This window comes from Podarcis gaigeae (genome assembly GCF_964106915.1).
Source record: "Podarcis gaigeae genome assembly, chromosome: 3".
Taxonomy (NCBI): Eukaryota; Metazoa; Chordata; class Lepidosauria; order Squamata; family Lacertidae; genus Podarcis; species Podarcis gaigeae.
Genome location: NC_139680.1, coordinates 36688139 through 36700744, shown reverse-complemented (window position 1 = coordinate 36700744; position 12606 = coordinate 36688139). Strand labels below are relative to the sequence as shown.

Below are 12606 nucleotides of genomic sequence, written 5' to 3'. Positions count from 1 at the left end.
TATAGGTAGGCAGCTGTTACCTATGAAAAGGTGACCTAGAATTTGCAGCAAATTCAGTTTTTAAAACAGATGTCAGTGGCATAATGTGCATAATTCTGCCTTGTCAAAAAATATATGGGCTGCTAGTGGAAGTGTGTAGGCTAGAATGGTTAATATGCTGCGACTAGATTTGAGCCTATGAAGAGAAGTCAGGGGGGCTGTGAAATGGGGAAAAACTATTGTCTAGTTTATGGGTTCCTTAAAAGATATTTCCCCTGTGATTCTCCACACTAATAAGGAATTGAGGTCTTGGGGCGGTGGTTGAAAGAATGGGAAGGGTCCTGGCAAAATGGCCAGAATTATTTTCAAAGTAATGTTTGTCCGTGGAGGCAGCCTTCAGTTATGTGCACATTAGCTAGAACTTCTTTACTTTGAATCTTCACCCTGATACAACTCAAGAGATGAAACAGGATTATTTCAGGTTGGTCTGGTAATATGAGTAAGTGTTGCAGAATGAATTATGACACTAAAGTTTGGACAGAGTACAGGCAGCTCCCCATTGGCATGCATTTGGCATGCCCTTGACCACTAGCACGCATACCCTTTGCCGTCCCAGAAGTGAGTGGGTTGGGAACAAGGGCAGAATGGGGTGGGGTGGGCTTACACAGTCTACCGACGTGTGCGGTGCCTCAGAACACAAGGAGTTTCCTGCTCTGTATGTAGGGCTGGTGTTTACAAAAATCAAGAAATAATCTCTTTTTTTTGAAATTGCAACAGCTTGGATAAAGCACTGCACTCAGCTGGCATCGACACTGGATTTATAATCCTGGGAACAAATTTGACCAATCCATTGAATATGCTGTTACCCATTCTACAAACTGTGAGTAAAAGACAATGGAAGCTTCTAACGCCAATGGTAACTCTTCAGTGAATTCTCCAGTGAAACAAGGTTATTGTTTAAACAGAGGCAAATATGTTCCTGCAGGCCATGGTTAATTTTGGCATTACATGTGTATTGGACCTTTGGGTTTTTGGTATGCGTATATTACTGGAATTGCCACTGGGCACATTTTGAATTTAGAGACTGCTGAGGATGCCAGTAAGAAAATGGCTGCCACAGAGGCATAACTCAAAATTTGAAGCGGATACCCACACCAGCAACAGTGAACATTCCTCTGTACCATAATAATGCTCATTTCACATAAATTACTTTGAAAGTGCCTGCACATTTACTTCATAACTTTGCTCTCAGGATGATTAGACTTTTTTTTTTTTTTTTTTTTTTGGTATAATGAAAGCACAGTGTCTCAGGTACCAGTGAAAGTCTTTACCCCTAGTGTATTAGATGTAATCTTGGGGCAAAATTCATTTAACCCTGGTATGCCCCCCTCCAATATCTGTCATTTTATTATGGCAGGAATTGTGTTTTAAACTGGAAGAGTTTCATGAAATTTAAACTATTATTTATTTTTTGTCTTCTAGGTCTTCCCCCTTGATTATATCCTCATCACTACTATCATCATGTACTTTATATTCACCTCAATGGCAGGAATTCGAAACATGGGAATATGGTTCTTCTGGATAAGGGTACATATACAGAGATTTATTTATTACAGTTGTATCCTACCCTTCTTTCAATAAACTCGGTGTGTTGCAGAAGTACTGCCACTTGAATAATGATTGTGTATATACATATACAATAGAGACATCATATGGAGAATGTAAAGAACTACAGGCAATCCCCATTTTGTACATGTTCAAACACGCAAGGATGTGCATGCGTGCATTGCAGGAATCCAGAAGTGGTTGGGAAAGGAGGCAGGGTAGGCTTACATGTGCTCCGCCGGCACGTGGGGGGGGAGGGGAAGAAATGCAACCCCTGCACAAATTGGGGTTCCCTGTATGTATAATGTTTAAACACTGTGTACAGTGTATAAAACCAAATCTTCCAAATACATCTCCTCTCTCTCTGCATGCCCCATATACCCTCCCCAAATTAGCTCTGGAAGAGTGAGAGAAACCCCAGAGCACATTTAGGGGATGAGCAGGGAAAAGGGAGGGAGAGAAGGCCCCATTGTGCATAGAACTACCTTATTGGATATTGCTCATTATATTCTTCCTTGTTGTGGATCTGATACAGAAAATTGTATTTTAACAGTTGATTGCCTTATTATGCTGTTAATCTTCTTGAGTGCCTCAGCCCAAATGCTCACTACCTGCAGGCACTTCGACATGTTTAATTCTATTAAACATATACTTCATCTTAAAAAGGCATTTTTTAAAAAGAGAGGCTTGCTATAAAAGGAACTTTTAAAATCTAGTAATATGATTTTTAGTTTTAAAAAATGCCCAATTTGAAAGTGATTTGCTCTGTGCAAAAATGTAAGATAAAATAAGTGTCTATATATAGGTTGCTCTATTGTAGGCTTCCTGCTCCAGCATAGCAGTCACCAGTTCATATTCCTTCAGGGCCTCTCTGATTTTGATGCCCTAGCCTCATTTCTGCCCAGAGAGCTATTAGCACCATGCTGTTTCATTTTGATTGAAGCTCTGTTCCCCATCTTAAGTCTGTAGAATGTGCTATTCTAATTCTGCTGGTGAAATGGATTAATGGGGGAATTTTGTTATATGGCAAGTCTCCTAATTCATACTTTAAGGCTGCAATCATACACTGACTTACCTGGGAGTAAGTGCTGTCAAAATGAATGTGGCTTATTTTTGAGTATACATCTATAGAATTGCAGTGCAAGACCCCTTTCTACCACAACACTCCATTGTTGGGAAAGGATTGTGGTGTCCATTGCTAAGGCATTTGAGTGGGCTTGGCTAATGACAATTTCCCTCCCCACTTTCAATCATCTCTTGTAAAAATAAATAAAAGTGAGAAGTATTTGATGTAACCAGCGCCTTGATAGATTCCCCATCCACAATAACTTGAACTTTAGGTACTAGCATTTGCTTTCATTCCTCCCTTGCCATAGTTTTCTCTTGCCTCTCATCGTTCTTTCTTTCCCCTGTTTCTCTCAGCTTGGCTGTTTTTAGATCGTAAACAGCAGTTGTTTAAACAATTCGACATTTCTTAAACTCCTCCACCCACTACAGTGTCAGCTGTAGTATTATTATTATTATTTCTTATGGTACAGCATTTGCTTTCTATGTTAAGGATCCCAAATTCATTTTGTGGCATCTTCAACTTTTTAAAAATGAAAAAAATTAGATAGGTAATGGAAAATGGAAAGGCCTTTGTTCCTGAGTCCTTGGAAAGCCATTGCTCGTCAGAATAGGCCAAACTAGGTTAGATGGACCAATAGCCTTAACACAGTGTAAAGGCAGCTTCCTCTGTTCTCCTATTGCACTACATAAAAAAGTAGGAATGATAATGATTAATACAAGCTGAATGTGAAGCACCAAGTATCAAGAAAATTAGTACTTCAGTAATAGAAATCCTGTTCTTAAAAAGTTTTGTAAGCTCTTTAAGTCTCGGAAAGGTGTCACAGAAATATTTTAAAATAAAAGACCAGGTCTGCCCAAGGCATAATGTTGGTGGAATTCATATTAATGTTTTTGCTTTTAGCTGTACAAGATCAGACGGGGGAGGACAAGGCCACAGGCGCTTCTCTTTCTCTGCATGATACTGCTGTTGATTGTTCTTCACACCAGCTACATGATATACAGCTTGGCCCCTCAGTATGTTATGTACGGAAGCCAAAAGTACCAATCTCTGGTAAGATTTGTTGTGTGTTGGGGGAAATGAGGTACATTTTGAAGTGGGAATAATACAGTGTTTTAGTAGGTCTTATATTCAGTCTATAGAAGAACTTACTTTCTCCCAAGCCCACATTCCCGTCATGTTCACACTTCTGTCTCAGTGACGTCCACACTGGCTTGGTCATGTATACAGAATGGAAGAAGGCAGGACTCCCAGGGATCCCTACACTCTTCCACTGCGTCCTGAGATAGACAGATGACAGCAACAATATTTTCACTTGTTAAAAAAAGTGATGCCAAAACACAAAGGACACATGCTGGAAGCTTGGGCTGAGTCTGGAACAGATTGAAGGAGCCATGGAACTGCTTCAGCACAGATCAAGCTCACAGCATCATTCAACTGGCTTCTAGCAGCTTCTAGCAGCACAGTTAATTGAGTTGAGCTGGGGCCATGCTGAAGCTATGCCATGACAACTATGTATTGGACATTGCACGGTAGTAGTGTATATTATTTGCTTGTTTTATTTTAATTGGTTTCTGTAGTAAAGCAACTCACATTCTGTTCCAATAAATGCTGTGGCATGAGCCACAATATATTTATCTCTTTCCCAATCTGTTAGTCTCCAGATGGTGTTAGACTTCAACTCCCATCATCCCTGACCATTGACCGTGATAGTTGGGGCTGATGGGGATCTGTAGACCCAAACATCTGGTGGTCACCAGGTTGGGCAAGTCTGGAATACTTCTTTTGCAATAATTTTGCATAGTTTGTTCTTTTTCTATATGCAGCATATTTTGCTGCTAACACTGGTAGTTGTATTCATCAATTTAGTCAGTTGCAATTTCACAAGGTTTTGCCTGTGCACTTTCAAGAGTATCTTTGCAATCATAAGGGCTAGGAACTTGCAGTATTTGCTTTTGTTTAGCTTCAGCAACATAATACGGCGTTCTGCTCTTGAATGGAACTGTGGCATTCACACAGCTCTCTTTTGCCCTGGTCTAAAATATATTAGCATTCCAGGGACAGTAAGAATCCTGATTAGTTAATTAAAGCAGATACTTGTCTTGATTGACAGGACAGTTGATTTTAGAAATGTTTGGTTATTTTAAGTTGGCATTTTATATTAATGTTGTCTTTTTGTTGCTTTACGGGCACCCTCTTTGGACAGACCTTTCCTGAAATTGTGTGATGATTCTTGTGTTTCTGTCTTAATTAATAAATAGCTTACAGATTGCTTTACAAAACTTTTAATAACATTAACAATTTGAAATTTAGTTGTGATTCTTCTGATAGTAAATGAAACCCAAATACCTCATTCACAAGCAAAACTAAGGAAAGAATTATTGTAGCCTGTTGTGCCAAAACAAAATAAATCATGTATCTGTAGTATTCATATTATAACTATTTAATGAAATAATCTTCTCTCCACACAGAGTAATATGACAGTGGATGGACACTTGACAAATGTGACAACGTGGGTACCTAAAGTTTGTGATGCAGATGCCCCTGCAAGTAAGACAACTTTGGATTCTACTCCAACACATTGTTAAAGTACCTTAAATATACTTCTATCAGAACCACTGAAATTTAACTTAGCAACACTGAATACCTATTTGAAGATCTTCCACAGACTTTAATGTACTGTGTTTTTCTGTCTACAAGACAATGTTTCCTCCCCATTTTTTAAGTCAAAAATTGGAGGTTGTCTTATACATGTATTTATATGGTAAGTCCTGGGTGAGCTGGCAGCTCCTGAGTCACTGAGTGCCGAGAAGCTGGCTGGAGAGGCGAGGTGGTACCAAGGTGAGGACGGAGCTCAGCCATCATGACTTAGTAGCCTTTGATAGTCCTGGGCACCATACAGTTGTCTAAACACATTTTAATTGTTCTCCTGTATTGGGGATGACAAACCTTTGACCCTCAAGCTCCAGCAACCATTTGGGATTGTGAGAGCTGAAGTTTAGTAATACCTGAAGGACCACAGTTTCATTACTGTTCCATATGCTTGATAATTTTATCTTTAATAGTGCTTTTTAATAGTGCTAGTTTGAGACATTACGTTAACTTGCGTGAAATTTCATGCACCCCCATGCTACTTTGGCTGCTCTCTAGTCCTCTGGTACTAAGGCTGTTCTTGAGGACAAATTGATATTTGTTGTTGAAAAATCAGCAATTTCATTTTGGAGTTCTTGAGATGTTTTAGGTGGACCCCATTCTTTTTTTCTATATGAGGCATTGCAATGAATTGGTGGCTTTCCTTTTGTCAGGGAACTGCCATCGGAAGAACAGGTGGTAGAAAGGCTCCAGGAGAATAGGAGAGACTCTGCAGCAGAAGAGGGAACCAGTAGGGGGAGAGCAGGAGCTCAAAGGGAAAGGGAGTCGGAGGGGAGGCTCTGGGATACTTCCAGTGAGAACAGTGAGGAGGTAACAAGACCCCCTTTAGGAACCCCCACCCCTCGCCGGAAGCTGTCACGCAGAGAGTCCAGGAGGCGCATGTCCGTCAAACAGCTTTTATGTTGGAGTAAGTTCCGTAGACGCCCACTGTCGGATTCTACCAGCGACTGACGGAGTCATGCTTTGGGGGCTCCGTTAGAGACTCAGGTTGGCTGACCAGCCAAAACCCGGAGGGATCAAGCTTTACGCACAAGCAGCTCATTATCCCATCACACCTTTCTAAGCTGAATCTTTGACCAGCTAAGTTTCTAAAAGCCATGTTTTTATTCAAATGAGTGAAAAAGTGATGAGAACTATTTCATCTATGCACTGCATTTCTGGTTTCTTACTCATTCTACCTGCTGGGCAGCCGCAGTATGCTCTTCTAATCTGGTCCCGCCCCTTGTCACCTTCCACTCCAGTTTGCTTCTGCTCTGAAGTGTATTTTCTACATCTTTAAACATTAGCAGAAGAAGACTAAAAAATATGGAATAATGACTCTTTGGCATCTTTATCCTTAGCTAACCATCTGTAAAATTAATTACTAAAATTAGACATTTAACACTTGCATTTTTTTTCAAATGATTTTTATTGAATTTGACAGAGCAGCTATACCAAGTACAGACAGAAAGCCAAAAAGAAAAGAAAAGATAATCTCCCACCACACAATAAAATCCCCTAACACTGGTATATTTATGACATAGAAGAACTTGTGCTTCTACCAGAAATATGTGTTGTCAGCTTCAGAATCATTCAATAATAAATTTCAAATTGATAGTTTTTTCTCCTTTTTGCTCTCAGACTCTTTTGTTAGTCAGTGGATGAAAGATGGAAAAGAAGACATTTAGGCTGGGCCTCTCTCCTGAAGTTTTGGGAAATTATAGGTTAAAGAACGTCCATTTCTCTGTTTAAAGATTAGTAGACTTTGATCCACAGTATCTGAGAATTGCAGCTAACAAATCCTTTATACCTTAATACACTTCACATTATGGAATCTTCATACATTAACTGTTTCTGCATTTAGGAGAGCATTTATCTTTGCTCATTTTAATGTACTGCCTTTTGCACTGTTAAGTTGGCAATTCAACATGATCCTGGTTAGTGAACAGTTTTGTTTTTGTGGAGCTGGAGCAATAGATTCTGTTGATCGTATTCCTCTGCACTGTAACTTATATAGTGAGTGTATATAGTACAGTTTATGAAGAACTCTTCCAGGAAAATCTCCCAAAGAGCCTGTATTGTTCTGCTTAAGGGATGCTTACTTTTGTATTGCTGGTAGGGTTGCAAAAACTTTTCTCATTCAGTGCCGATCAGGAGAAATTTACTGCTAGCTGCTGCTGCTGCTTCTTCAGAGAGAGAAGTATATTTATATGCATCTGTTTTTACAAGCTGTATTTTTAATTTGTGTACTTAATTTTCTTGGTGTGTGTGACCATAATAAACAATTCAATTCAGGACGTGAGTTGTATTGCATAATGCCTGGCAAATATTATTGCCGCTCTAGAGAAGTAACAAAGACATTGTAAGTGTAGAGCTAAGGTACTGAACGAGTGTCATGTTTCATTATGATATTTCATGAAGGTCAAACAGGTCCAAAATTTCTACTATAATTTGTTTAGTCAGATTACTGTAGAGAGCCATCTGTAGGTCTGTTTGTTACTCTTTAATTCAGGTGAGCAGCTGGAGGGGTTGCAGATGGTGCTAAAAATGTGCTGTCCTGATCTACTAATTAAATGTTTTGTTTCCTTTTCTCACATTGGCCATAGTGGCTGACAACGTAGAAAACCTTTTTCACAGACCAGTTAGATCTATGCCTATATTTTGGTTTTGTCTTTTCTAGATTTCTTTTATTTTTAAAATCACTTGTCTTTCACCTTTCAACTCTCAAAATGGCTCTCAGTTTGTCTTGCAAACCAAATAATACAATACAATACAATATACACAATAAACAATACGATACAATACGAAAGAAATAGGGAGCATTACAAAATAGAGCAAAACCAAACCTATTTTGCAGGCAAGAATCTAATGCTGCTCAAAGGCCTGGCAGAACAAAAAGATTTAACTGCTCACCTAAATCTCTCTCATATACACACAAAAACATACACACATGTATGCCAACTGAACATCCCTTGGGCTGGAATTCCACAACAGGGTGCTGCAACCAAGAAGGCCTGGTCAGTTTACTGTGTTAGTCATCCCTCAAAAATTCTGTAGCAAGAACGTTTGGGTATTATTTTTATGCTTGCATTTGATGAAATAGTTGTGAGATGTTCATGAAAGGACCACTGTGCCAGAAATCTTTGTTGGATGAGGCTCCGGTTACCACAAAGATACTGAAAGTATCCTGGGAAATGGAGTAATGAGGTCTTGTGGGGCTAGTTGGATTAGGAGCCCAACACGTTCATTGAGCAGACACAAAAAAATTACAGATCTCCCTCTTCACTTGGGGGTGGGGAATGACAGCATAAGGCTAGCTGACACAACTGCCGAGTGTAAGGTGTTTAAAATTTACTCTGTTATGGAAATTTGCAATTCAGGAGAACTTGATTCTCCCTAATCTAAATGGGCACTTGTTCTAAGTAGCATTGCCAAGAATAGGAGTTAGTGAACTGCTTGGGGATACCCAATCTGTTCTCTAGAACTAATTGCAGCATTGAATTAGATCTAATTGGGAAAATGTCCACTTTGTAGTGATTGCTACACTAAATCACTCTTCTGCCTAATACTGCTCGTTACATAGAAATCATTGGAAAGCTTGAAATGTTTTGAATAACATACTATATGTGAATGGTATTAGTCTTGCAATCTAAGATCTGTGTTGGAGAAATACCAGTCTTTCTTACATTAAGCCTTCTGTTAAGAGCCTCACTTTTCTGTGGTGTGTTTCAGTATGTGAAAAGTAAGTGACAGCTCATCTAGAACAGTCTTTTTCAGCATGTTTCCACAATGTATTAATGAAATTATGCTGTGCCATATCTTTCTGACTTAGCTCCTATATATGAACTTCTGCATTTCAGGACAGTACTGTAACTCCTAAATGCTGTTTTGAATGTTGCCTATCTGGTATTCTACATCTGATTTTAAAATACGCTTCTGAAAGAAGAGACCCTAACAACATTCAGGCATGGTTCATACCAATGTAAAGCATTCCGTATTCCTTGCAAAAGCCTCCTTAACAGATTTCTTTTCTGGATTCGTCTTCTTTCACTGAGACTTCAAAGCCAGATGTGTCAAACGATCATTCCTACATATTTGTTCCTGTAGTTCAAAGTCATCAAGTCTCCAGAGAACCTTTTCTGGAAAACACATCCCCACCTTCCTTTGTAGATATTACTGGGATTCCTGGCTTGGTAGACATAGGATTTTGCTCTCCACTGCGTCAGCATAGTCTGAGAAGCACATCTGTACTTTGACCTAGTTTCACAGAATCTTCTTCAACAGCAGTTCAGGTTGTCTTATTAAAGTCCTCTTCTTGTTCAGGTCTACTAAATAGTACTTTGCAAAATATCCTAGTAGTAAATATGTTGTGGTGAGTTTAAGGGAAACCTCTGCAATGTTGAGATGCAAACTAGGCAAAAACGAGAAATAAATTCTCAAGTTAATTTTTTCTTGTTTTCCATGACAAATCCTGCTCTCTTACTCCCCCCCCCCCATCTGCACCCATTATGACCCTGAACATTGCCCAACAGCTTTGGAAAACAGTTTGGGTGCATATTAGTTTAATACAAACCATGTTGGATTAATGCTGAAGGATGGTTAACGTAGAAGACATGTAGTCAATGTGATGCCTTCCAGATATTCTTAGGCTCTAGGCTCCATCAGCTCCAGCCAGCATGCCTAATGATCGGAGATGGAGGAAGTTGTAGCTTAACAATAGCTTGGGGTCTGAAATCATATTGGTGTGTTAAAAATGGGAGCCCCCACAAGTTCATTTATAGCACAGTTTGTTATTTTTCTTCCCATATAATGGCTTAATTGGGAACAAGTGTGTATGTGTAAACTTCCTTTGAAAGCCATTGTAAGAAAATATGCATATCTTTAATTTGTAAGTAAAGGAAGGAAGCAGAAGAAAGTAGAACACTTGGTAGATGTCACTTGGTTCTGCTGATTGTACCCTTTAATTTAGGAAGGTAGTAGAGATGAGCGCCGCGACCCCAGAGTCGGTCACAACTGGACCTAATGATCAGGGGTCCCTTTACCTTTTTTAAAAACCAAATCTTGCTTGTGAGATGTAGCTGGGCCTTATTGTAATCTCCTAGCAATGTCCAATAAAAAAAAATCCAGAACACTTTTCATAGGAAGGGGCGAGTTTTATTCAATTTTCATATTCACTTGCAAGAGTCCATATGAGGTTTTGAAAAATGTAAATGCATTCTAAGATTTTGATCAAACAAAACTGTATTGGTATAAAATATGAACATTGATTTCTTCTTTGAAATAAAAAAAATGTCTTAGTACTTAATAAATTTATGTGATAGTGGTACCTTAAATTTTAAAGTAACTGTCTTTTATTTTTAAGAGAACCCATGCATGTTTTAGCAGTTGTGACTTTTTAAAGCAGCGTATTCCCTAAAATTAATAACATTTTTTTGCCACACACTTTTAAGTTTTGTTCTTTTCTTTTCTTCCAGATGAATGCACTGTTACTCGGACTTACCTGTTCCTTCACCAGTTTTGGTTCTTCAGTGCTGCATATTACTTTGGCAATTGGGCGTTCATTGCAGTAAGTAAACTTATTTGGAGGTCATTATAAATCTAACTGAACCTTTTAACATAATTGCAATTATCATATCATTTGATACACAGCAATGTTGCCTGACTCTAAATCTGTTACTCCCTTGAACTGATCACCACTAATGCATTATACTGATTTAAATTCACAGGTTTTCTTAATTGGATTAATTGTGTCATGCTGCAAAGGGAAAAAATCTGTTATTGAAGGTGAAGTGGATGAAGATGATTCAGATATAAGTGATGACGAGCCATCCCTCTATTATGGTTGACAGCCCATAAGTTCTGAAGGTTAAAGCATGCAATTTAAAACTGTGAAAATGCCACCATTGGACTTTACTCTCGGAAAAGTTCACATATTTGCCAATGTGGAAAATGAAATCTTTAAGTATACTATTGTATTATAGTTAAGCTAATATGTACATATATAGTCACAAAGGAGCTAATTTTATGAAGGAATGATTAAACAGTACTATAATTTTTTCCCAATATGCACTCTGCGGTCATTATGTTAGTTGCCTTTTTGCTGGTCTTGAGTTTTAAATTACTTTATGCCTGATTCAATTTGACAGTGCTGAAAAGTTAATATAATCAAATTGATAAATGCTTCTTACAGGAACGCCAAGTTTAAAGTGCAGTGCTTTTTGATTGTACAATTAATATTTAGAACACACTAAATATTTTACATAACAGCAGCTGTAATCATCATTGTCAAATGTTGGGTTATTGCTGATTTCGGTGAGAGGCCAAATAATAATAATAATAAAAACAGGATGTAGTGAGATGGGGAGCAGCACCTGGGCTTCCATTTCCCTCCTTTGTCTCCTGCAGAATTATCTAGTAGAATACAAGTGCCCTGGGAGAGCCTCGTCTTATTAAAACATTGGTGTTTCTGTAACCCAGTTATGAAGAATGGGATTGTAACAGGGTTAACGAAATTCCACATTCAAATGAATGTGGGATCTCCAGGTTTAGCTCTTACTATTCACAGTGCTACAGACAGGTGAGAGAGGATCAATGTTTCTCTCAATCTTGCTATTCATGGCAGGGGTGGGCTGGAGACAGCAGTATTATCTTGATGAATATATCCAGATGTTTCTCTGTAAAAGCGGAGAGAGGCAAAACTTTATTCTTTCTCCATGGTCTAAACTTAACAGTATATGAATTTTAAAATAAGTTGAAAAATTAAACACCTAAGTTAGTTACTATTATTTGCTATGCCCTAACTTAAATATTTTGATATAGTTTTTTAATTAATAACTGTTGAAATTTGTATCCCTTGCCATTTTGTTCAGTTATACCTAAATGCAATGCATAAACATTTAAAATCATGCAAAACTTTTTCCTGTATCATTTTGTAAAATAAACTAATTGGGATCTTACTGACATGTATCTTTTCCATATTTTTGTAACCTAAACGTTATTACAAAATAAGTAATCTTTACTGTTCCTTGACTTAGCTGCCATTCATTAAATGATTGCAGTTAAACAAGCCAAATATTTGTGAATTAGTTTTCCTGGCTGCAGCACTTTTCTATATTGGCTCAGTGAATATTTTGTGAAATATTTAATGCTGATCATTGTTTCAATATTTGACATTAAGATGTTTTGGTTTAACCCCGGTTAGTACTTATATTGCCAGTTAATAGAAGTGTTGTTTTCTGTTCTCAAAACAGTGGCTTACAAGAAAGCAAAATGCTGAGTTTAGCATGCTTTTGGAGAAAGCACAGCTTCTTTAATTTTCTGTCTTA

General features: G+C 38.2%; 1 protein-coding gene across 1 annotated transcript in view; it reads left to right on the top strand.

Annotated features, from left to right (window-relative positions):
- The window catches only part of LMBRD1 (LMBR1 domain containing 1), a 45985-nt gene extending 33632 nt beyond the window's left edge, over positions 1-12353 (top strand). Inside the window, exons 11-16 of the mRNA XM_083730438.1 lie at positions 757-859; positions 1462-1566; positions 3554-3703; positions 5122-5200; positions 10756-10847; positions 11008-12353. Coding sequence (XP_083586564.1) covers positions 757-859; positions 1462-1566; positions 3554-3703; positions 5122-5200; positions 10756-10847; positions 11008-11127 — 649 coding nt within the window. The 3' untranslated portion in view covers positions 11128-12353. The remainder of the gene's footprint in view (positions 1-756; positions 860-1461; positions 1567-3553; positions 3704-5121; positions 5201-10755; positions 10848-11007) is intronic.
- The last annotated feature ends 253 nt before the right edge of the window (positions 12354-12606 follow it).